Source organism: Heptranchias perlo, chromosome 30 (genome assembly GCF_035084215.1).
Source record: "Heptranchias perlo isolate sHepPer1 chromosome 30, sHepPer1.hap1, whole genome shotgun sequence".
NCBI classification, from domain to species: Eukaryota; Metazoa; Chordata; class Chondrichthyes; order Hexanchiformes; family Hexanchidae; genus Heptranchias; species Heptranchias perlo.
Genome location: NC_090354.1, coordinates 10,742,160 through 10,767,695, shown reverse-complemented (window position 1 = coordinate 10,767,695; position 25,536 = coordinate 10,742,160). Strand labels below are relative to the sequence as shown.

At 42.0% G+C, this 25,536-nt stretch overlaps 5 protein-coding genes and 1 pseudogene across 5 annotated transcripts; 5 read left to right on the top strand and 1 right to left on the bottom strand.

Moving 5' to 3' along the window:
* The first annotated feature begins 4,384 nt into the window (after nt 1-4,384).
* LOC137300133 (heat shock protein 30C-like) lies at nt 4,385-5,373 on the top strand. The gene has a single exon (XM_067969222.1). The coding sequence runs from the start codon at nt 4,534-4,536 to the stop codon at nt 5,185-5,187; it is 654 nt and encodes a 217-aa protein (XP_067825323.1). The 5' UTR covers nt 4,385-4,533; the 3' UTR covers nt 5,188-5,373.
* Nucleotides 5,374-6,387: 1,014 nt separating this feature from the next.
* On the bottom strand, nt 6,388-7,189 carry LOC137300061 (heat shock protein 30C-like; annotated as a pseudogene).
* Nucleotides 7,190-11,067: 3,878 nt separating this feature from the next.
* Nucleotides 11,068-12,091, top strand: LOC137300132 (heat shock protein beta-11-like). The gene has a single exon (XM_067969221.1). It carries the CDS (start codon nt 11,256-11,258, stop codon nt 11,907-11,909), a length of 654 nt encoding a protein of 217 aa, XP_067825322.1. The 5' UTR covers nt 11,068-11,255; the 3' UTR covers nt 11,910-12,091.
* A 3,426-nt stretch (nt 12,092-15,517) lies between these two features.
* LOC137300131 (heat shock protein 30C-like) lies at nt 15,518-16,572 on the top strand. The gene has a single exon (XM_067969219.1). The coding sequence runs from the start codon at nt 15,726-15,728 to the stop codon at nt 16,377-16,379; it is 654 nt and encodes a 217-aa protein (XP_067825320.1). The 5' UTR covers nt 15,518-15,725; the 3' UTR covers nt 16,380-16,572.
* Nucleotides 16,573-20,003: 3,431 nt separating this feature from the next.
* Nucleotides 20,004-21,054, top strand: LOC137300130 (heat shock protein 30C-like). Its single transcript, XM_067969218.1, has one exon. It carries the CDS (start codon nt 20,208-20,210, stop codon nt 20,859-20,861), a length of 654 nt encoding a protein of 217 aa, XP_067825319.1. The 5' UTR covers nt 20,004-20,207; the 3' UTR covers nt 20,862-21,054.
* Nucleotides 21,055-24,485: 3,431 nt separating this feature from the next.
* LOC137300129 (heat shock protein 30C-like) lies at nt 24,486-25,536 on the top strand. Its single transcript, XM_067969217.1, has one exon. It carries the CDS (start codon nt 24,690-24,692, stop codon nt 25,341-25,343), a length of 654 nt encoding a protein of 217 aa, XP_067825318.1. The 5' UTR covers nt 24,486-24,689; the 3' UTR covers nt 25,344-25,536.

Genomic DNA, 25,536 nt, shown 5'->3' with positions numbered 1-25,536 from the left:
TTTCCCTGCCTCTCATAACTCTTTATCAGTTCTCTGAAAACCCTGGCTGCTGGAAACTCCCAGTCTTCAGACTCTGATCTGCTGCAGCACTCAGAACACACACCTGATGTATACCACTCCTAGAAATCCACTACCTTGCAGAATTAACTGAAGTTTAATGTGTGTGACACAGGAGCAGAAAATTATTGTGACACCTTGGCCTTGCAGTAAACAGGAATTACTCCTGCCAGTGATGAGCTGGCACCATTCGAGACTTCTGGAATGTACTAACACAGTGACATCATAAGTGAGGAAGGAGGAAGCCTCCGAAAGCTTGTGAATTTAAAATAAAATTGCTGGACTATAACTTGGTGTTGTAAAATTGTTTACAAACATCATAAGTAGGAGGAGCTTGTCTGGAGCACTGTCTCTGATGATTCTTTTGAATTTTACAAATCTACCAGACCCTCATACTTCAAGAAATTGTTTTTAAAAAATCAGTTTATGTTAAAATGGCTCTGTTTAATTCCCACTGTCTGTGACTCACAGTGAAAGACGAGTGAGTGGGCCAAACAGGAAGTGACATCATTCGTGGCTTTATTTTGCCTTTCAAACCAGAATTTTTCACTTCATTGTTGTTTGAACTCTTCTCTTTTACAACTTAAGTATTTAAAATTCAATTTACTACTTTAGCAAAGAAAAGTCAGATGCACGGCTTGGAAATTAGTCAAAACTTCCAGAAACTGAGGTTAGTTAAATCATTGGTTTAGAAGCTTAATTCTGGGGCCATGATGTTTAAGAAAATTAGTATTTGTGTTATTAACATTTTGTACAAAATTAAGACCTTGGAAAGGTTTTAAATTGGATAAGGAAAGGTAAATGTGTTTGTATTTATTTTAAAGTTTTGGAAAAAATGAATATATCAGAACCACAGATAAAAGCAGGCTCCCCAACAAAGCATTATATTGAATAATGGTACTCCTTGCAAAAAGAAAACAAAGGAATTGATATGTCAGTGAGACTGCTGAATTAAGTCTGTAGGTTCCTGCGATAGCTCATAGGTTGTCATCTCTAAATCATACAGACCAAGAAGGTTTCAGGTTCAATCTGAGCAAAGTTAACTGGTCTCGGGTGGGACAGAAGCACCAGGAATGTTTGCAGTACTCCAGGGTTAGGAAGGAAAAGTCAGCAAGGTTTTCCACTCTTGATTGCCGTAGGATAACCCCTGATGGAAGCGCCGATGTGTGGACACTGGGTGAGGAGGTGATTGGTCTTCATTGCTGCACAGTCTTCCAACACTCACTGTGTGGCTCTCCAGTGAATAATAGTTACTTGAGTGGCATGAACTTTCTACTCTCTATGGGGAGATGCCTGGGATGTGTTGACTGTATTTGAGATCGGGAACTCCGCAGGGTAGGTGACACCAATTCATCATCCAGTCCTTATCAAATTGAAATCTTAATCACATCCAATAGGACTGACCTGTCTTTTGGTTGATTTTCAGTAAATTAAACAATATTTAATGTGAAATGTGAGGAGACAAATTTAAACATTTTCAAACTGTTTGATTTCTGCTAATAGAATATTGTATGTTAAATATTCCTGCCAGTTTATTACAAGAACACAGGAGTGAGAAAAGGTCTCAGTTTTTCATCCTGTGTCTCCCCCTGCTTTTTCCACTAGGTGGCTGTGTTTCATAAATGAAAGATTGATCAGGAAATTAGCTGACTAAGGATTAAAATAGTGTACCCTGACTCTGCACAACATAACTCTCCACATCCACCTCATCAATTCTCTTTATTATTTAAAAAAATTTGCAACATTTTCAAAGGGCAGTATATTTAGTCGTCATTTATGGCTTAGGGATCTAAGTGCTACAATGATCTTTGTTGCCCTACTCCAAATCCTTGCCAAATTCTCCACATCTATAATATATTTGAATGTCTTGTGTATGGCACAAGGTTCCTGTAAGTATCACCTTGCCTACAGCACCCGCCCCATCACACTTAGCTGATAAACGCAATGTATCTGCGCCCCTCCAATTCTGGCCTCCTGCGCATCCCCGATTTTCATCGCCCACCATTGGCGGCCGTGCCTTCAGCTGCCTAGGCACTAAGCTCTGGAATTCCCTCCCTAAACATCTACGTCTCTGCACCTCTCCTCCTTTAAGATGCTCCTTAAAGTCTATCTCTTTGACCAGGCTTTTGGTTGTCCTAATAACTCCTTATGTGGCTCGGTGTCAAATTTTGTTTAATAACGCTCCTGTGATGTGCCTTGGGATGTTTTACTATGTTAAAGGTGCTATATAAATGCATCTAATTTCTGGAGTATCCTCCAGCTCATAGTGAGCAAGACCACAGGTGAGCTGCTAGTCTTTTCATACACAGTGACTATAAGGGTACACTGTACTCCCTGGATTGTACAAAGCATACTTTAAAGTTTCTAAATTAAATAAAAGTCACAGTTCATGACCGTGTTCACAGCCACTGACACGATAAAGCACCCAGAATGTTGATAGAAGATTGTAGAACAGGACAGTAATGGATCATCATAGCAAGGCACTGCAGTGAATTACAGACTTTTTTTTTCAAAAAATATACTTTATTCATAAAATTTGCAGCAGTACATACAATACAGTTGTCATATCACTTTCCAAACGTACACAATACAGATTATACAATTTGCAGGTTACGTCAAGTACAGTTCAATGAACACATCGGACATAATTACAGTTCATGACACTCTAGGGTGTCTCATTGCATCATACTCAACACAGATTATTGCTTACAGATTCATTTCAGATTCATTACAGATACATTACAGCAATTTGAATTTTACATTCTGCCCGAGGGGGTTTTTCCCTGATTGCAGCCCCTCGGTTTACAATGGCGGGAAGGCTCTAAACGGTTGCCTTTCCCCACAGGGCCTTTGCGGCGGCCGCACCCATCCTCAGTGCATCCCTCAGCACGTAGTCCTGGACCTTGGAATGTGCCAGTCTGCAACATTCGGTCGAGGACAGCTCCTTGTGCTGGAAGACCAGCAAGTTTCGGGCAGACCAAAGGGCGTCTTTCACCGAGTTGATGGTCTTCCAGCAGCAGCTGATGTCCGTCTCAGTGTGCGTCCCCGGGAACAGCCCGTAGAGCACAGAAACCTGTGTTACGGAACTGCTCGGGACGAACCTGGACAGATACCACTGCATCTCTCTCCAGACCTTCTTTGCAAAGGCACATTCCATAAGGAGATGGGTGACGGTCTCGTCTCCACCGCAGCCTCCTCTGGGACAGCGCGCGGTGGCGCTGAGAGTCCGGGAGTGCATGAAGGATCTGACGGGAAGGGCCCTTCTCACCACCAGCCAAGCAAGGTCTTGGTGCTTGTTTGAAAGCTCTGGCGATGAGGCGTTCTGCCAAATGACATTGACAGTCTGCTCGGGGAACCAACCGACAGGATCCACCATCTCCTTTTCCCGCAGGGTCTCGAGGACGTTACGTGCGGACCACTTGCTGATCACCTTGTGGTCAAAGGTGTTTTCCTGCACAAACCTTTCCACGAAGGACAGGTGGGGCGGAACGGTCCAACTGGACGGAGTGTTCCGTGGCAGCGTGGCCAGGCCCATCCTTCTCAACACCGGGGACAGGTAGAACCTCAGCACGTAGTGACACTTTGTGTTTGCGTACTGAGGGTCTATGCACAGCTTGATGCAGCCGCACACAAAGGTGGCCATCAGGATGAGGGCCACGTTGGGCACGCCTTTCCCCCCTTTCTCTGGAGATTTGTACATCGTGACCCTGCGGACACGGTCCATTTTTGATCTCCAGACAAAGTGGAAGATGGCTCGGGTGACTGTCGCGGCGCAGGAACGAGGTATGGGCCAGACCTGCGCCACGTACAGCAACACCGAGAGCACCTCGCACCTGATGACCAGGTTCTTGCCCACGATCGAGAGGGATCGTTGATGCCACAGTCCCAGACACCTCAAGGGAATTAATGGCTCTGCATGGCATAGAATCAGAATTTTAGATATTTCACTTCAAACTGGCCTGAACTTCACTTTCTGATCACTCTAGTCTCCTGCTGCGAAATATCACATCGACCTCTTTCCTTTAAAATTACTGCACCAAAAGCAGTTAGAGAATTACTGACTGATCTTAACCAACCCAAATCTAAGCTAATCAGGTTAAGTTGAACATTTTTGTTCCTTCACAAATCCCACTTTATCATGCAATCTTGTCCTTAGGCTCAGCTGTCAATCATTAACTTTGCCCCTCCCATGAGTGCAGTCACTGTATGAGGACAATCCAGCAGTCTCTGGAATTGCACCAGAGGGTGTCACTGAGCCGAGTCATTCTTCTTTCAAGCAAGGCAGAGATGAGACGTCCGTTATTTTCTGCTCACGTGTCCTAAACCCAGTAAAGTTTAGCAAATGCTGGAAGTGTCTGGATTTCTGGGAGTAGAATATATAAGGCGTGTGTTCTGAGTGCTGCAGCAGATCAGAGACTGAAGACTGGGAGTTCACATCAGTCGGGTTTGAGAGAAGTGATAGACGAGGCAGAGAGAATGCTGAGCTGTCGGGCTTTCCACCCTTCACGTCTGTGCCAGCAGCCTGTGTACACATTGTGGCCTGTTCCACACACAGTCTTTGAGCCGTTTGAATGCAACAGGTGGCAACAGGTGGAAGAAGCGAGAAAGAGCATGAATTTCATGAATCAAGTTCTTGAGGAGCTCGACAAAGAATTTTGGGAGGAAAGACCAAGAAATCAGAACAACAAACCTGATGACAATGAAGGAGATAATAGACAATCCGAGGACAAGGATGGGGATGACTTTTCTCTGTCCCTGGATGTCCAGCGATTCTCCCCAGAAGAATTGAAGGTGAAAGTACTTGGAAGAAAAGTGCTGGTGACAGGAAAACATGAGAAGAAAAGTGATGATGGGAGCGGCTGTTACAGCTACAAATATGAAGAATTCAGGAGAGAATTTCAGTTGCCAGAAGATGTCGAACCTCAAGCACTTAACTGCTGTTTGTCACAGGACGGTCGGTTAAAGGTTCAAGCCCCACGCCTGGCACTGCCAGCTGTGAATGAACAAACCGTTCCCATCAACATCACCTCTGATACAACAACCACTCCCCGGCTAAATCCTGGCGTAGAAGCACAGACACAGGAGAGTGGCGAGAACAAGACAGAGGCTGAAATGAATGAGGACTGTTGACACTTGTTTGCAATGAACTTTTGCTGTACATCACAGAGCAATTGTATACTGGTGGAAATGAGCTTCAAGTAAATTTGTGTGAAACTGAGAATGTGAAACATTGTTTTCATTCTGAAAAATATTTTCTTGAATACAAGCATTGTATTTCAATTTGTATATTGTGGTAATAAAGTACAAATCTCTGAATTGGTGTTTCTTCATTTTAAAAAGTACAATTTTAAAATATTGAAAGAGTTGCATATCTCCAAATCCCACTCCAGGCTGTTGTCAGAGTGCAGTGAGATTTAAAAGGAGTGAAGGGTTCAATCAGTGTGTCCAAATGTGATGTCTTAATCAGTCATGTAGCAGCGTACCATGCAGTCCCTGGGACACAAACAATTACAATTTCAAACGTTTAGGTCATGAAATTTTCAATTGTTACATAACATTTTTAACAAAAACTTCCCATGAGCCTTTTATGTTACTGAATCCACTTTGTCTTTTCTCATATTGTTACAAGCCTTGGAGAGGGTGTAGAGGAGATTTACCAGAATGATATCAGGGATGAGGGACTTCAGTTATGTGGAGAGACTGGAGAAGCTGGGATTGTTCTCCTTAGAGCCGAGAACCTTTATAAAACACTGGTTCGGCCACAACTTGCTTACGATGCAAGTAACATTGCTTTTCTCTCCCAAAATCTCTTATTCTCAGTTATTTATACTGAACAAGTAACGGTTATGACCATCCACTAAATGAATGGTGTGCAGTTTGGTGCCTCTGTTGGAAGACAAGCTGATTATTGCTGGTCATTGTGAGACTGCAGGGAATACCTTGGGATACAGAGATGTATTCGGTTTTTGGTCCACTGGGTCTGTACTATGTTTGACATTTATACTGGACTGAGTTCACTTTGAAGTAGATCTTTACATTAGAAACCCTTTTCTGCTTCGAAATTCAGCCAGATTAAAAGAAGTGTCTTTACTGAGAGTGAAAGGGAGTAAATGTGCAGTTATTGAATTGTGAAATATATATTTTTATAAAGTTAACAAGTTGAATCATGGACATTACTGTTCCAAAATGTTTATTGTTCCAATGCATATACATATATATAAAAATAATCCACTTGAAAACAAATAACAGGACAATGAACAATTTCAGGCATACAAAATGAAAAAAGAATTAATTATGAATTCATAACATTGCCTCAGAAACTCAAGTCTCTCAATATTCAATTATTCTTTCATCTTCCAAAATGTCACTGTAAATGAGTCTAAAAGACCTTTTTTGTTTCAGCCTCTTGTTCCCCTCATCCTTTCCACTGTTCTGTTTCTGTGGCTCTTTGCCAGAATTTGGGCGGGGAGTGGTTGTTGTATCAGAGGTGATGTTGATGGGTTTGGCTCGTTCATTCACAGCTGGCAGTGCCAGGCGTGGGGCTTGAACTTTTAACTGACCATCCTGAAAGAAACAGCAGTTAAGTGCTTGAGGATTGACATCTTCTGGCAGCTGAAATTCTCTCCTGAACTCTTCATATTTGTAGCTGTAACAGCCGCCCCCATCATCACTTTTCTTCTCATGTCTTCCTGTCACCAGCACTTTTCTTCCAAATACTTTCACCTTCAGTTCTTCTGGGGAGAATCACAGGACATCCAGGGACAGAGAAAAGCCATCTCCATCCTAGCCCTCTGATTGTCTTTTACCTTCTTGTTTCTCATCAGGTCTGTTGTCCTGATGTTTTGATCTTTGCTTCAGAAATTCTCTTAAGAGCTGCTCATGAACCCAGTCCATGGTCTTCCTCGCTTCTTCCACTGGCTGCCACATGTTGCCTTCGAGCAGTTCAGGAACAGTTCTCAGTGTGCGTGCAGGCAGCTGGCACAAACATTTGGTATCAGGGCTCAAACCTGAATCATGTCGTTGCTAAGACTTCAGTCTCTGATGTGCTGCAGCACTCAGAACACATGCCTTATATATTCTACTGCCATGAATCCAGACCTTTCCAGAATGAAGATTGCTGGCTTCGTGTCATGTCGGCAGAAAATAATTACTCCACCTCAGCCTTGCTTTAAACCAGAATGACTCTGTCCAATGACACAGTGGCACAAATAGAGAAACTTCCAGTGTGTATTAACATAGCGACATCCCAGGTAGGAAAAGCTGACCTGGAGCTCTTCTCAGGAGGGAGTGGCCATGGGAGTCCCCAACATTGACTCTGGACCCCATGAAGTCTCATGGCACAGGTCAAACATGGGCAAGGAAACCTCCTGCTGATTACCACCTACCGTCCTCCCTCAGCTCATGAATCAGTCCTCTTCCATTTTGAGCACCACTTGGAGGCAGGACTGAGGGTAGCAAGGTCACAGAATATACTCTGGGTGGGGGACTTCAATGTCCATCACCAAGAGTGGCTCAGTAGCACCACTACTGACTGAGCTTGCCCAGTCCTGAAGGACATAGCTGTCAGACTGGACCTGCGGCAGGTGGTGAGAGAACCAATACGAGGGGAAAAACCTACTTGACCTTGTCCTCACCAATCTACCTGTCGCAGATGCATCTGTCCATGACAGTATTGGTAGGAGTGACCACTGCACAGTCCTTGAAGAGACGAAGTCCCATCTTCACACTGACAACACCTCCATCATGTTGTGTGGCATTACCACCGTGCTAAATGGGATAGATTCAGAACAGATCTAGCAGCTCAAAACTGGGCATCCATGAGGCGCTGTGGGCCATCAGCAGCAGCAGAATTGTATTCCAGCACAATCTGTAACCTCATGGCCCAGCATATTCCTCACTCTACCATCACCAACAAGCCAGGGGATCAACCCTGGTTCAATGAGGAGTGGCTGCAGTGTGTACCATCCACAGGATGCACTGCAGCAAATCACCAAGACTTCCTGGTGAAGCTATAACACAGGACTACATGCATGCCAAACAGCCGAAGCAGAATGCTATAGACAGAGCTAAGCGATCCCACAACCAACGGATCAGATCAAAGCTCTGCAGTCCTGCCACATCCAGTCGTGAATGGTGGTGGACAATTAAACAAGTAACGGAGGGGCTCCGTGAACAACCCCATCCTCGTGATGGCGGAGCCCAGCACATGAGTGCAAAAGACGAGACTGAAGCATTTGCAACCATCTTCAGCCAGAAGTGCGAGTGGATGATCCATCTCTGCCTCCTCCCGATATCCCCACCATCACAGAAGCCAGTCTTCAACCAATTCGATTCACTCCACGTGATATCAAGAAACAGCTGAGTGCACTGGATACAGCAAAAGCTATGGGCCCTGACAACATCCTGGCTGTAGTGCTGAAGACTTGTGCTCCAGAACGAGCTGCGCCTCTAGCCAAGCTGTCCCAGTACAGCTACAACACTGGCATCCACCCAACAAAGTGGAAAATTGCCCAGGTATGTCCTGTCCACAAAAAGCAGGACAAATCCAATCCGGCCAATTACCGCCCCATCAGTCTACTCTTAATCATCAGCAAAGTGATGGAAGGTGTCGTTGACAGTGCTATCAAGCGGCACTTACTCACCAATAACCTCACCAATGCTCAGTTTGGCATTCTGCCAAGACCATTTGACTCCAGACCTCATTACAGCCTTGGTCCAAACATGGAGAAAAGAGCTGAATTCCAGAGGTGAGGTGAGAGTGACTGCCTTTGACATCAAGGCAGCAGTTGACCGAGTGTGGCATCAAGGAGCCCTAGTAAAATTGAAGTCAATGGGAATCAGGGGGAAAACTCTCCAGTGGCTGGAATCATACCAAGCACAAAAGAAGATGGCCATGGTAGTTGGAGGCAAATCATCTCAGCCCCAGGGCATTGCTGCAGGAGTTACTCAGGGCAGTGTCCGAGGCTCAACAATCTTCAGCTGCTTCATCAATGACCTTCCTTCCATCATAAGGTCAGAAGTGGGCATGTTCGCTGATGATTGCACAGTGTTCAGTTCCATTCGCAACTCCTCAGATAATGAAGCAGTCCGTGCCCGCATGCAGCAAGACCTGGACAACATCCAGGCTTGGGCTGATAAGTGGCAAGTAACATTCGTGCCAGACAAGTGCCAGGCAATGACCACCTCCAACAAGAGAGAGTCTGACCACCTCCCCTTGATATTCAACGGCATTACCGTCGCCGAATCCCCATCCTTCAACATTCTGGGGGTCACCATTGACCAGAAACTTAACTGGACCAGCCATATAAATACTGTAGCTACAAGAGCAGGTCAGAGGCTGGGTATTCTGCGGTGAGTGACTCAGCTCCTGACTCCCCAAAGCCTTTCCACCGTCTACAAGGCAAAAGTCAGGAGTGTGATGGAATAGTCTCCACTTGCCTGGATGATTGCAGCTCCAACAACACTCAAGAAGCTCGACACCATCCAGGACAAAGCAGCCCGCTTGATTGGCACCCCATCCACCACCTTAAACTTTCACTCCCTTCACCACCGGCGCAAGCAGCTGCAGTGTGTACCATCTACAGGATGCACTGCAGCAACTCGCCAAGACTTCTTCGACAGCACCTCCCAAACCCGCGACCTCTACCACTTAGAAGGACAAGGGTATCAAGCTTATGGGAAGAGCGCCACCTACACGTTCCCCTCCAAGTCACACACCATCCTGACTTTTAAATATATCACCATTCCTTCATCGCTGGGTCAAAATCCTGGAACTCCCTAACCTAACAGCACTGTGGAAGAACCTTCACCACACGGAGTGCAGCAGTTCAAGAAGGCGGCTCACCACCACCTTCTCAAGGGCAATTAGGGATGGGCAAGAAATCCTGGCCTTGCCAGCGACGCCCAGAGCTCACGAATGAATAAAAAAACAAGATGAATTTATTTGCTATAATCGGAACAGAGGCTCTTTTTTGTTAAATTTTCAGTTTGTTACAATGGCTCAGCAAAATTCTCACTCTCTGATTTTTCATTGGGAGATAAAGATACTGACGTAAACGGGACGTGATTTGGGCATGGAGTTCTCTATTGTCCTCGACACCAGATCTTTTTGGAAATTTGTCCAAGAAAAAGAGAATTTGTTTTGCATTCCAGAAAACCGAGTAACGAGGGAATCGTCATATATCTTCACTTTTCGCACAAAAGCTAATTTAGAAAAAAAATTGAACACTTTGGAGTGGGGGGAACGTAACGTTAATTGAAATATGGCATCAAATTTAAAACCAGCCACAGCACAAAGAATTACACTTGGAAGAGGAAAACCAGGGAATGAGATGCACTAACAATTTCTGAGCGATGGAATTCAGCAGGCTGGGGACTTCCACTGAGCGGTGCATTAAACTTTAGTTTCTCTTGAAGTCAGTGTTCAGCTGAATTTTCGACAAATATCACATTTATCATCAGGAGAGATTCTTAAGCAATATCAAACTGTTTTATTTCTGATTACAAAATACTGTACGTGGACTATCTCCTCCAAAATGGAGGAATGCAAAGGCCATCACTCCATCATCTTGGAAAACTGGATAGCAACACATTACCATAGCAACACACGGTGGTAAATGAAACAAAAAAATAGGCAACTAATGAACCTGTACGGGATAGAATCAGAATTTCACATAATTTAAATCAAATTGATCTGAAATTCACTCTTTCGATCCCTCTACTCTGCTGTTGCTAAATATCACTTTAATCTTTTGAAAATGTATGAAAATAGTGGAACAGGAAAAACACTGACTGGCTGTTCATTGTCTCAAAATGTTAGTTTGGATTTCATTAAGTTGAACACTTCTGATCAAACACAACTTTACTCCACAGTCTCTTCCTTCTGCTGGGCTGTCAATCATTTGCTCTGCCCAGCTGTGATGTCAAATGTCAGCAGCTTCCAGCAGTCTCTGGAATTGCACCAGAGGGTGTCACTGAGCCGAGTCATTCTTCTTTCAAGCAAGGCAGAGATGAGACGTCCGTTATTTTCTGCTCTCGTGTCATAAACCCAGTAAAGTTTAGCAAATGCTGGAAGTGTCTGGATTTCTGGGAGTAGAATATATAAGGCATGTGTTCTGAGTGCTGCAGCAGATCAGAGACTGAAGACTGGGAGTTCACATCAGTCGGGTTTGAGAGAAGTAATAGAAGCGGCAGAGACAATGCTGAGCTGTCGGGCTTTCCACCCTTCACGTCTGTGCCAGCAGCCTGTGTACACATTGTGGCCTGTTCCACACACAGTCTTTGAGCCGTTTGAATGCAACAGGTGGCAACAGGTGGAAGAAGCGAGAAAGAGCATGAACTTCCTGAATCGAGTTCTTGAGGAGCTCGCCAAAGAATTTTGGGAGGAAAGTCCAAGAAATCAGGACAACAAACCTGATGACAATGAAGGAGATAATAGACAATCCGAGGACAAGGATGGAGATGACTTTTCTCTGTCCCTGGATGTCCAGCAATTCTCCCCGGAAGAACTGAAGGTGAAAGTACTTGGAAGAAAAGTGCTGGTGACAGGAAAACATGAGAAGAAAAGTGATGATGGGGGCGGCTGTTACAGCTACAAATATGAAGAGTTCAGGAGAGAATTTCAGCTGCCAGAAGATGTCAAACCTCAAGCACTTAACTGCTGTTTGTCACAGGACAGTCAGTCAAAGGTTCAAGCCCCACGCCTGGCACTGCCAGCTGTGAATGAACGAACCGTTCCCATCAACATCACCTCTGATACAACAACCACTCCCCGGCTAAATCCTGGCGTAGAAGCACAGACACAGGAGAGTGGCGAGAACGAGACAGAGTCTGAAATGAATAAGGACTGTTGACATTTGTTTGCAATGAACTTTTGCTGTACATCACAGAGCAATTGTACACTGGTGGAAATGAACTTGAAGTAAATTTGTGTGAAACTGAGATAGTGAAACATTTTTTCCATTCTGCACATCTGAAAAATATTTTCTTTGTATTTTAATTTGTATATTGTGGTAATAAAATACAAATCTCTGAATTGGTGTTTCCTCATTTTAATAATTATAATCTTAAAATATTGAAATAGTTGCATATCTCCACATTCCACTCCAGGCTCTTCTCAGAGTGCAGTGAGATTTAAAAGGAGTGAAGGTTTCAATCAGGTGTCCAAATGTGATGTCTTAGTCAGTCATGCAGCTGAGTACCGTGGAGCACCTGGGACACAAACAATTACAATTCCAGACGTTTCGTCATGAAATTTTCAATTGTTGGATAACTTTTTTTAACAAAAGCTCCCCGTGAGCCTTTTATATTACTGAATCCACTTTGTCTTTTCTCGTATACTTACAAGCCTTGGAGAGGGTTAAGATGAGATTTACCGGTATGATACCAGGGATGAGAGAGTTCAGTTATGTGGAGAGACTGGAGAAGCTGGGATTGTTCTCCTTCCAGCAGAGAAGGTTAAAGGGAGATTTAATAGTGGTGCCAAAATTATGAGGGGTATTGATTGAGTAAATAAGGAGAAACTGTTTCCATTGGCAGGAGAGTTGCTAACCAAAGGACACATAGTTAAGATAATTGACAAAAGAACCAGAGGGAAAATGAAAATTACTCAGCCAGTAATTATCTGTTGTTATGATCTGGACTGCACTGTGTGAAAGGATGGTGGAAGCAGATTCAATGGAAAATTTCAAAATTGGAATTGGATACACACTTAACTGGGAAGAAATTGCAGGGCTGTGGGGAAAGAGCAGAGGAGTGGGATATCTCTTTCAAATAGCCGGCGCAGTTATGATGGGCCGAATGGGCTCCTTCAGTGCTGTATGATTTTCTACCAGTAATTTATTATATTAATTTGCAGTATTTGCATATTTAATATGTCAAAATACATTTTTTTGTAATTTCTTTCTAAACTGATAGCAACTTCTTTATTTTCAACTATTTTATTTTTAAGAATATATTATTTCTGTTTATAAAGAAAGAATTTGCATTGAAACAGCATCTTTAATTTGCTCAGGTCATCCCAAAGTGCTTCATAAATATTTAATTACTTTGAAATTCAGTTCTTGTTGCAATGTAGCCAAATGCTGCAGTGAATTTTGTCAGAGCAAGGTCCCACAAACACACTGTGATAAATGACCAGATAATCTGTTTTTGGTGGTATTGGCTGAGGGGTAAATGTTGGCCAGGAATCTGTCAGAAGTCTGAATAGGGCAGTGGGATCTTTTACTTCCACCCAAGGGAGCAGATGGGACTTGAGTTTAATCTCCCACCTGAAAGACGGCAGCTCCTACAGTGCAGCATTCCCACACTGAATTATCAGCCCAAATAATGTGCTCAGGACTATGGACTGGGTCTTGAACCCAACACCTTCTGGTTCTGAGGTGAGTGTGTGAGCACTGCGCCAAGACTGCCACCTAATTTAGGGAATAAACTTCCTTTACATTGGACAAAACTGGCAGCTTGAATATAATTGGGTTTACTGATAACATGTAGCAATTTTTTAAGTTCCTAATTTAATATCAGAATGCATTAGAAACAATGATGATCCGATAATTAATGTTGATGTGAAGCTCCCAACACCATAACTTGGTAAATGGCTACATGACAGTTTCCATAACACACCGAGTCTCCTATGAACTGCAACCTGAACCTTTATTCCCTGCTGTATTTGGGTTGCATAACAGTTAAATATATTCCAGGTTTACTTTAAGTTTGTATTCAGAGTTTACATTTTGTACTCCATTTGATATTTTACTACTAAATCTCCTGTGGCATTGCTCACGTGTAGTCTGGGACCTGCCATACGGTTGCTGATATTTCCCACCCACCTCCAGCAGCCTAAACCTGAACAGTGTGTCCGTTGCTGTAATACAGTAAATTTACTGAAAGAATAAAACTGCTGACTGACACTGTGAGAAATATTACACACCTTACTGATACTTAAAAATGCAGATGCATTCGAGACTGGTTCCATGCCTTATTGTTCTAGGAAACTATCAGGGATCAGGCAGTTTCAGAACTTTTCTTGTTTAATGAGACATGGTTAATCATAGTAAGGGATCCTCTGGGGAAGATTGATCATAGTATGATGAATTTCACATTAAGTTCAAGAGTGACACACTTCAGTCAGAAACTAGAGTCTTAAACTTTAAATAAAGCCAATTATATAGGTATGAGGGGCCAGTTGGCTAAGGTAGATTGGGAAATTAGATTAAAAGGTGTAACAGTAGAGAATCAATGGCAAACATTTAAAGAAAAATTTCATAATTCTCAATGAAAATACATTCTGTTGAGAAATGAAAACTCCAGGGGAAAAATGATCCACCCATGGCTAACTAAAGGATAAAGATAAAAATGAGAATTAATTTTCAGTATTCATACCATTGTCTCAGAAACTCCTGTCTCTCTATATTCAATTATTTTTTCATCTTCCAAAAGTTCACTGTAAATGAGTCTTAAATGTCCTTTTTTACTTCAGCCTCTTTCTTGTTCCCCTCATCCTTTCCACTGCCCTGTTTCTGTGGCTCTTTCCCACAATTTGGCCGGGAGTGGGTGTTGTATCAGCGATGATGTTGCTGGAGATGATTCGTTCATTTTCACTTTCTGAACAAAAGTTCATTTAGAAAAAGAAAATTTGAATTCATTGGACAATGAGGGGTGGTGGGGGGAGGGGTGTTGGGGGTGAACATGAATAGAGATACAGCATCAAATTTAAACCCACCCACAGCACAAAGAATTACACTTGGAAGAGGCAAACTAGGGAATTAGGTGCTTTAACAGCTGTCTGAGAGATGGAATTCAACAGGCTGGGGACCTCCACTGAGTGGTGCATCCCCTTGACAATAAATATCTTCATACGCACATCTGGTTAAACATTAGTCTGTCTTGGAGTCAGTGTTTTGCTGAATTTTCTATAAATAACACATCATTTATCATGAGGAGAGATTTTTAAACATTATCGAATTGTTTTATTTCTGACTACAAAATACTGTACGTGGAATATCTCCCCAGAATCTAGGAATGTAAAGGCCATCACTCCATCATCTTGGAAAACTGGATCGCAACACATTACCATAGAAACGGACAGTGGCAAATGAAAGAAAAACAAGGCAACTAATGAACCTGAATGGGATCGAATCAGAACTTCACATAATTTAAATCAAACTGATCTGAAATTCACTCTTCCGATCCCTCTGCTCTGCTGTTGCTAAATATCACTTTAATCTTTTGAAAATGAATGAAAATAGCAGATCTAGAAAGCCACTGACTGGCTGTTCATTATCTCAAAATGTTAGTTTAGATTTCATGAAGTTGAACACTTCTGATCAAACACAACTTTACTCCACAGTCTCTTCCTTCTGCTGGGCTGTCGATCATTTGCTCCGCCCAGCTGTGATGTCAAATGTCAGCAGCTTCCAGCAGTCTCTGGAATTGCACCAGAGGGTGTCACTGAGCCGAGTCATTCTTCTTTAAAGGGAGAGATGAGACGTCAGTTATTTTCTGCTCATGTGTCATAAACCCAGTAAAGTTTAACAAATTCTGGAAGTGTCTGGATTTCTGGGAGTAGAATATATAAGGCATGTGTTCTGAGTGCTGCAGCAGATCAGAGACTGAAGACTGGGAGTTCACGTCAGTCTGGTTTGAGAGAAGTGATAGAAGAGGCAGAGAGAATGCTGAGCTGTCGGGCTTTCCACGCTTCACATCTGTGCCAGCAGCCTGTGCACACATTGTGGTCTGTTCCACACACAGTCTTTGAGCCGTTTGAATGCAACAGGTGGCAACAGGTGGAAGAAGCGAGAAAGAGCATGAACTTCCTGAATCGAGTTCTTGAGGAGCTCGCCAAAGAATTTTGGGAGGAAAGACCAAGAAATCAGAACCACAAACCTGATGACAATGAAGGAGATAATAGACAATCCGAGGACAAGGATGGAGATGACTTTTCTCTGTCCCTGGATGTCCAGCAATTCTCCCCAGAAGAACTGACGGTGAAAGTACTTGGAAGAAAAGTGCTGGTGACAGGAAAACATGAGAAGAAAAGTGATGATGGGAGCGGCTGTTACAGCTACAAATATGAAGAGTTCAGGAGAGAATTTCAGCTGCCAGAAGATGTCGAACCTCAAGCACTTAACTGCTGTTTGTCACAGGACGGTCAGTTAAAGGTTCAAGCCCCACGCCTGGCACTGCCAGCTGTGAATGAACGAATCGTTCCCATCAACATCACCTCTGATACAACAACCACTCCCCGGCTAAATCCTGGCGTAGAAACACAGACACAGGAGAGTGGCGAGAACAAGACAGAGTCTGAAATGAATAAGGACTGTTGACATTCGTTTGCAATGAACTTTTGCTGTACATCACAGAGCAATTGTATACTGGTGGAAATGAACTCGAAGTAAGCTAGTGTGAAACGGAAAATGTGAATCATTCTTTTCATTCTGTACGTCAGAAAAATCCTTTCTTGAATACAAGCAGTGTATTTACTTTGTATATTGTGGTAATAAAGTACAAATCTCTGAATTGGTGTTTCCTCATTTTAATAATTATAATCTTAAAATATTGAAATAGTTGCAGATCTCCACATTCCACTCCAGGCTCTTGTCAGAGTGCAGTGAGATTTAAAAGGAGTGAAGGTTTCAATCCGGTGTCCAAATGTGATGTCTTAGTCAGTCATGCAGCTGAGTACCGTGGAGCACCTGGGACACAAACAATTACAATTCCAGACGTTTCGGTCATGACATTTTCAATTGTTGGATAACGTTTTTAACAAAAACTCCCCGTGAGCCTTTTATATTACTGAATCCACTTTGTCTTTTCTCATATTCTTACAAGCATTGGAGAGGGTTTAGACGAGATTTACCGGTATGATACCAGGGATGAGAGACTTCAGTTATGTGGAGAGACTGGAGAAACTGGGATTGTTCTCCTTCCAGCAGTGAAGGTCAAAGGGAGATTTAATAGTGGTGTCCAAAATTATGAGGGGTATTGATTGAGTAAATAAGGAGAAACTGTTTCCATTGGCAGGAGAGTTGCTAACCAAAGGACACATAGTTAAGATAATTGACAAAAGAACCAGAGGGAAAATGAAAATTACTCAGCCAGTAATTATCTGTTGTTATGATCTGGACTGCACTGTGTGAAAGGATGGTGGAAGCAGATTCAATGGAAAATTTCAAAATTGGAATTGGATACACACTTAACTGGGAAGAAATTGCAGGGCTGAGGGGAAAGAGCAGAGGAGTGGGATATCTCTTTCAAATAGCCGGCGCAGTTATGATGGGCCGAATGGGCTCCTTCAGTGCTGTATGATTTTCTACCAGTAATTTATTATATTAATTTGCAGTATTTGCATATTTAATATGTCAAAATACATTTTTTTGTAATTTCTTTCTAAACTGATAGCAACTTCTTTATTTTCAACTATTTTATTTTTAAGAATATATTATTTCTGTTTATAAAGAAAGAATTTGCATTGAAACAGCATCTTTAATTTGCTCAGGTCATCCCAAAGTGCTTCATAAATATTTAATTACTTTGAAATTCAGTTCTTGTTGCAATGTAGCCAAATGCTGCAGTGAATTTTGTCAGAGCAAGGTCCCACAAACACACTGTGATAAATGACCAGATAATCTGTTTTTGGTGGTATTGGCTGAGGGGTAAATGTTGGCCAGGAATCTGTCAGAAGTCTGAATAGGGCAGTGGGATCTTTTACTTCCACCCAAGGGAGCAGATGGGACTTGAGTTTAATCTCCCACCTGAAAGACGGCAGCTCCTACAGTGCAGCATTCCCACACTGAATTATCAGCCCAAATAATGTGCTCAGGACTATGGACTGGGTCTTGAACCCAACACCTTCTGGTTCTGAGGTGAGTGTGTGAGCACTGCGCCAAGACTGCCACCTAATTTAGGGAATAAACTTCCTTTACATTGGACAAAACTGGCAGCTTGAATATAATTGGGTTTACTGATAACATGTAGCAATTTTTTAAGTTCCTAATTTAATATCAGAATGCATTAGAAACAATGATGATCCGATAATTAATGTTGATGTGAAGCTCCCAACACCATAACTTGGTAAATGGCTACATGACAGTTTCCATAACACACCGAGTCTCCTATGAACTGCAACCTGAACCTTTATTCCCTGCTGTATTTGGGTTGCATAACAGTTAAATATATTCCAGGTTTACTTTAAGTTTGTATTCAGAGTTTACATTTTGTACTCCATTTGATATTTTACTACTAAATCTCCTGTGGCATTGCTCACGTGTAGTCTGGGACCTGCCATACGGTTGCTGATATTTCCCACCCACCTCCAGCAGCCTAAACCTGAACAGTGTGTCCGTTGCTGTAATACAGTAAATTTACTGAAAGAATAAAACTGCTGACTGACACTGTGAGAAATATTACACACCTTACTGATACTTAAAAATGCAGATGCATTCGAGACTGGTTCCATGCCTTATTGTTCTAGGAAACTATCAGGGATCAGGCAGTTTCAGAACTTTTCTTGTTTAATGAGACATGGTTAATCATAGTAAGGGATCCTCTGGGGAAGATTGATCATAGTATGATGAATTTCACATTAAGTTCAAGAGTGACACACTTCAGTCAGAAACTAGAGTCTTAAACTTTAAATAAAGCCAATTATATAGGTATGAGGGGCCAGTTGGCTAAGGTAGATTGGGAAATTAGATTAAAAGGTGTAACAGTAGAGAATCAATGGCAAACATTTAAAGAAAAATTTCATAATTCTCAATGAAAATACATTCTGTTGAGAAATGAAAACTCCAGGGGAAAAATGATCCACCCATGGCTAACTAAAGGATAAAGATAAAAATGAGAATTAATTTTCAGTATTCATACCATTGTCTCAGAAACTCCTGTCTCTCTATATTCAATTATTTTTTCATCTTCCAAAAGTTCACTGTAAATGAGTCTTAAATGTCCTTTTTTACTTCAGCCTCTTTCTTGTTCCCCTCATCCTTTCCACTGCCCTGTTTCTGTGGCTCTTTCCCACAATTTGGCCGGGAGTGGGTGTTGTATCAGCGATGATGTTGCTGGAGATGATTCGTTCATTTTCACTTTCTGAACAAAAGTTCATTTAGAAAAAGAAAATTTGAATTCATTGGACAATGAGGGGTGGTGGGGGGAGGGGTGTTGGGGGTGAACATGAATAGAGATACAGCATCAAATTTAAACCCACCCACAGCACAAAGAATTACACTTGGAAGAGGCAAACTAGGGAATTAGGTGCTTTAACAGCTGTCTGAGAGATGGAATTCAACAGGCTGGGGACCTCCACTGAGTGGTGCATCCCCTTGACAATAAATATCTTCATACGCACATCTGGTTAAACATTAGTCTGTCTTGGAGTCAGTGTTTTGCTGAATTTTCTATAAATAACACATCATTTATCATGAGGAGAGATTTTTAAACATTATCGAATTGTTTTATTTCTGACTACAAAATACTGTACGTGGAATATCTCCCCAGAATCTAGGAATGTAAAGGCCATCACTCCATCATCTTGGAAAACTGGATCGCAACACATTACCATAGAAACGGACAGTGGCAAATGAAAGAAAAACAAGGCAACTAATGAACCTGAATGGGATCGAATCAGAACTTCACATAATTTAAATCAAACTGATCTGAAATTCACTCTTCCGATCCCTCTGCTCTGCTGTTGCTAAATATCACTTTAATCTTTTGAAAATGAATGAAAATAGCGGATCTAGAAAGCCACTGACTGGCTGTTCATTATCTCAAAATGTTAGTTTAGATTTCATGAAGTTGAACACTTCTGATCAAACACAACTTTACTCCACAGTCTCTTCCTTCTGCTGGGCTGTCGATCATTTGCTCCGCCCAGCTGTGATGTCAAATGTCAGCAGCTTCCAGCAGTCTCTGGAATTGCACCAGAGGGTGTCACTGAGCCGAGTCATTCTTCTTTAAAGGGAGAGATGAGACGTCAGTTATTTTCTGCTCATGTGTCATAAACCCAGTAAAGTTTAACAAATTCTGGAAGTGTCTGGATTTCTGGGAGTAGAATATATAAGGCATGTGTTCTGAGTGCTGCAGCAGATCAGAGACTGAAGACTGGGAGTTCACGTCAGTCTGGTTTGAGAGAAGTGATAGAAGAGGCAGAGAGAATGCTGAGCTGTCGGGCTTTCCACGCTTCACATCTGTGCCAGCAGCCTGTGCACACATTGTGGTCTGTTCCACACACAGTCTTTGAGCCGTTTGAATGCAACAGGTGGCAACAGGTGGAAGAAGCGAGAAAGAGCATGAACTTCCTGAATCGAGTTCTTGAGGAGCTCGCCAAAGAATTTTGGGAGGAAAGACCAAGAAATCAGAACCACAAACCTGATGACAATGAAGGAGATAATAGACAATCCGAGGACAAGGATGGAGATGACTTTTCTCTGTCCCTGGATGTCCAGCAATTCTCCCCAGAAGAACTGACGGTGAAAGTACTTGGAAGAAAAGTGCTGGTGACAGGAAAACATGAGAAGAAAAGTGATGATGGGAGCGGCTGTTACAGCTACAAATATGAAGAGTTCAGGAGAGAATTTCAGCTGCCAGAAGATGTCGAACCTCAAGCACTTAACTGCTGTTTGTCACAGGACGGTCAGTTAAAGGTTCAAGCCCCACGCCTGGCACTGCCAGCTGTGAATGAACGAACCGTTCCCATCAACATCACCTCTGATACAACAACCACTCCCCGGCTAAATCCTGGCGTAGAAACACAGACACAGGAGAGTGGCGAGAACAAGACAGAGTCTGAAATGAATAAGGACTGTTGACATTCGTTTGCAATGAACTTTTGCTGTACATCACAGAGCAATTGTATACTGGTGGAAATGAACTCGAAGTAAGCTAGTGTGAAACGGAAAATGTGAATCATTCTTTTCATTCTGTACGTCAGAAAAATCCTTTCTTGAATACAAGCAGTGTATTTACTTTGTATATTGTGGTAATAAAGTACAAATCTCTGAATTGGTGTTTCCTCATTTTAATAATTATAATCTTAAAATATTGAAATAGTTGCAGATCTCCACATTCCACTCCAGGCTCTTGTCAGAGTGCAGTGAGATTTAAAAGGAGTGAAGGTTTCAATCCGGTGTCCAAATGTGATGTCTTAGTCAGTCATGCAGCTGAGTACCGTGGAGCACCTGGGACACAAACAATTACAATTCCAGACGTTTCGGTCATGACATTTTCAATTGTTGGATAACGTTTTTAACAAAAACTCCCCGTGAGCCTTTTATATTACTGAATCCACTTTGTCTTTTCTCATATTCTTACAAGCATTGGAGAGGGTTTAGACGAGATTTACCGGTATGATACCAGGGATGAGAGACTTCAGTTATGTGGAGAGACTGGAGAAACTGGGATTGTTCTCCTTCCAGCAGTGAAGGTCAAAGGGAGATTTAATAGTGGTGTCCAAAATTATGAGGGGTATTGATTGAGTAAATAAGGAGAAACTGTTTCCATTGGCAGGAGAGTTGCTAACCAAAGGACACATAGTTAAGATAATTGACAAAAGAACCAGAGGGAAAATGAAAATTACTCAGCCAGTAATTATCTGTTGTTATGATCTGGACTGCACTGTGTGAAAGGATGGTGGAAGCAGATTCAATGGAAAATTTCAAAATTGGAATTGGATACACACTTAACTGGGAAGAAATTGCAGGGCTGAGGGGAAAGAGCAGAGGAGTGGGATATCTCTTTCAAATAGCCGGCGCAGTTATGATGGGCTGAATGGGCTCCTTCAGTGCTGTATGATTTTCTACCAGTAATTTATTATATTAATTTGCAGTATTTGCATATTTAATATGTCAAAATACATTTTTTTGTAATTTCTTTCTAAACTGATAGCAACTTCTTTATTTTCAACTATTTTATTTTTAAGAATATATTATTTCTGTTTATAAAGAAAGAATTTGCATTGAAACAGCATCTTTAATTTGCTCAGGTCATCCCAAAGTGCTTCATAAATATTTAATTACTTTGAAATTCAGTTCTTGTTGCAATGTAGCCAAATGCTGCAGTGAATTTTGTCAGAGCAAGGTCCCACAAACACACTGTGATAAATGACCAGATAATCTGTTTTTGGTGGTATTGGCTGAGGGGTAAATGTTGGCCAGGAATCTGTCAGAAGTCTGAATAGGGCAGTGGGATCTTTTACTTCCACCCAAGGGAGCAGATGGGACTTGAGTTTAATCTCCCACCTGAAAGACGGCAGCTCCTACAGTGCAGCATTCCCACACTGAATTATCAGCCCAAATAATGTGCTCAGGACTATGGACTGGGTCTTGAACCCAACACCTTCTGGTTCTGAGGTGAGTGTGTGAGCACTGCGCCAAGACTGCCACCTAATTTAGGGAATAAACTTCCTTTACATTGGACAAAACTGGCAGCTTGAATATAATTGGGTTTACTGATAACATGTAGCAATTTTTTAAGTTCCTAATTTAATATCAGAATGCATTAGAAACAATGATGATCCGATAATTAATGTTGATGTGAAGCTCCCAACACCATAACTTGGTAAATGGCTACATGACAGTTTCCATAACACACCGAGTCTCCTATGAACTGCAACCTGAACCTTTATTCCCTGCTGTATTTGGGTTGCATAACAGTTAAATATATTCCAGGTTTACTTTAAGTTTGTATTCAGAGTTTACATTTTGTACTCCATTTGATATTTTACTACTAAATCTCCTGTGGCATTGCTCACGTGTAGTCTGGGACCTGCCATACGGTTGCTGATATTTCCCACCCACCTCCAGCAGCCTAAACCTGAACAGTGTGTCCGTTGCTGTAATACAGTAAATTTACTGAAAGAATAAAACTGCTGACTGACACTGTGAGAAATATTACACACCTTACTGATACTTAAAAATGCAGATGCATTCGAGACTGGTTCCATGCCTTATTGTTCTAGGAAACTATCAGGGATCAGGCAGTTTCAGAACTTTTCTTGTTTAATGAGACATGGTTAATCATAGTAAGGGATCCTCTGGGGAAGATTGATCATAGTATGATGAATTTCACATTAAGTTCAAGAGTGACACACTTCAGTCAGAAACTAGAGTCTTAAACTTTAAATAAAGCCAATTATATAGGTATGAGGGGCCAGTTGGCTAAGGTAGATTGGGAAATTAGATTAAAAGGTGTAACAGTAGAGAATCAATGGCAAACATTTAAAGAAAAATTTCATAATTCTCAATGAAAATACATTCTGTTGAGAAATGAAAACTCCAGGGGAAAAATGATCCACCCATGGCTAACTAAAGGATAAAGATAAAAATGAGAATTAATTTTCAGTATTCATACCATTGTCTCAGAAACTCCTGTCTCTCTATATTCAATTATTTTTTCATCTTCCAAAAGTTCACTGTAAATGAGTCTTAAATGTCCTTTTTTACTTCAGCCTCTTTCTTGTTCCCCTCATCCTTTCCACTGCCCTGTTTCTGTGGCTCTTTCCCACAATTTGGCCGGGAGTGGGTGTTGTATCAGCGATGATGTTGCTGGAGATGATTCGTTCATTTTCACTTTCTGAACAAAAGTTCATTTAGAAAAAGAAAATTTGAATTCATTGGACAATGAGGGGTGGTGGGGGGAGGGGTGTTGGGGGTGAACATGAATAGAGATACAGCATCAAATTTAAACCCACCCACAGCACAAAGAATTACACTTGGAAGAGGCAAACTAGGGAATTAGGTGCTTTAACAGCTGTCTGAGAGATGGAATTCAACAGGCTGGGGACCTCCACTGAGTGGTGCATCCCCTTGACAATAAATATCTTCATACGCACATCTGGTTAAACATTAGTCTGTCTTGGAGTCAGTGTTTTGCTGAATTTTCTATAAATAACACATCATTTATCATGAGGAGAGATTTTTAAACATTATCGAATTGTTTTATTTCTGACTACAAAATACTGTACGTGGAATATCTCCCCAGAATCTAGGAATGTAAAGGCCATCACTCCATCATCTTGGAAAACTGGATCGCAACACATTACCATAGAAACGGACAGTGGCAAATGAAAGAAAAACAAGGCAACTAATGAACCTGAATGGGATCGAATCAGAACTTCACATAATTTAAATCAAACTGATCTGAAATTCACTCTTCCGATCCCTCTGCTCTGCTGTTGCTAAATATCACTTTAATCTTTTGAAAATGAATGAAAATAGCAGATCTAGAAAGCCACTGACTGGCTGTTCATTATCTCAAAATGTTAGTTTAGATTTCATGAAGTTGAACACTTCTGATCAAACACAACTTTACTCCACAGTCTCTTCCTTCTGCTGGGCTGTCGATCATTTGCTCCGCCCAGCTGTGATGTCAAATGTCAGCAGCTTCCAGCAGTCTCTGGAATTGCACCAAAGGGTGTCACTGAGCCGAGTCATTCTTCTTTAAAGGGAGAGATGAGACGTCAGTTATTTTCTGCTCATGTGTCATAAACCCAGTAAAGTTTAACAAATTCTGGAAGTGTCTGGATTTCTGGGAGTAGAATATATAAGGCATGTGTTCTGAGTGCTGCAGCAGATCAGAGACTGAAGACTGGGAGTTCACGTCAGTCTGGTTTGAGAGAAGTGATAGAAGAGGCAGAGAGAATGCTGAGCTGTCGGGCTTTCCACGCTTCACATCTGTGCCAGCAGCCTGTGTACACATTGTGGTCTGTTCCACACACAGTCTTTGAGCCGTTTGAATGCAACAGGTGGCAACAGGTGGAAGAAGCGAGAAAGAGCATGAACTTCCTGAATCGAGTTCTTGAGGAGCTCGCCAAAGAATTTTGGGAGGAAAGACCAAGAAATCAGAACCACAAACCTGATGACAATGAAGGAGATAATAGACAATCCGAGGACAAGGATGGAGATGACTTTTCTCTGTCCCTGGATGTCCAGCAATTCTCCCCAGAAGAACTGACGGTGAAAGTACTTGGAAGAAAAGTGCTGGTGACAGGAAAACATGAGAAGAAAAGTGATGATGGGAGCGGCTGTTACAGCTACAAATATGAAGAGTTCAGGAGAGAATTTCAGCTGCCAGAAGATGTCGAACCTCAAGCACTTAACTGCTGTTTGTCACAGGACGGTCAGTTAAAGGTTCAAGCCCCACGCCTGGCACTGCCAGCTGTGAATGAACGAACCGTTCCCATCAACATCACCTCTGATACAACAACCACTCCCCGGCTAAATCCTGGCGTAGAAACACAGACACAGGAGAGTGGCGAGAACAAGACAGAGTCTGAAATGAATAAGGACTGTTGACATTCGTTTGCAATGAACTTTTGCTGTACATCACAGAGCAATTGTATACTGGTGGAAATGAACTTGAAGTAAGCTAGTGTGAAACGGAAAATGTGAATCATTCTTTTCATTCTGTACGTCAGAAAAATCCTTTCTTGAATACAAGCAGTGTATTTACTTTGTATATTGTGGTAATAAAGTACAAATCTCTGAA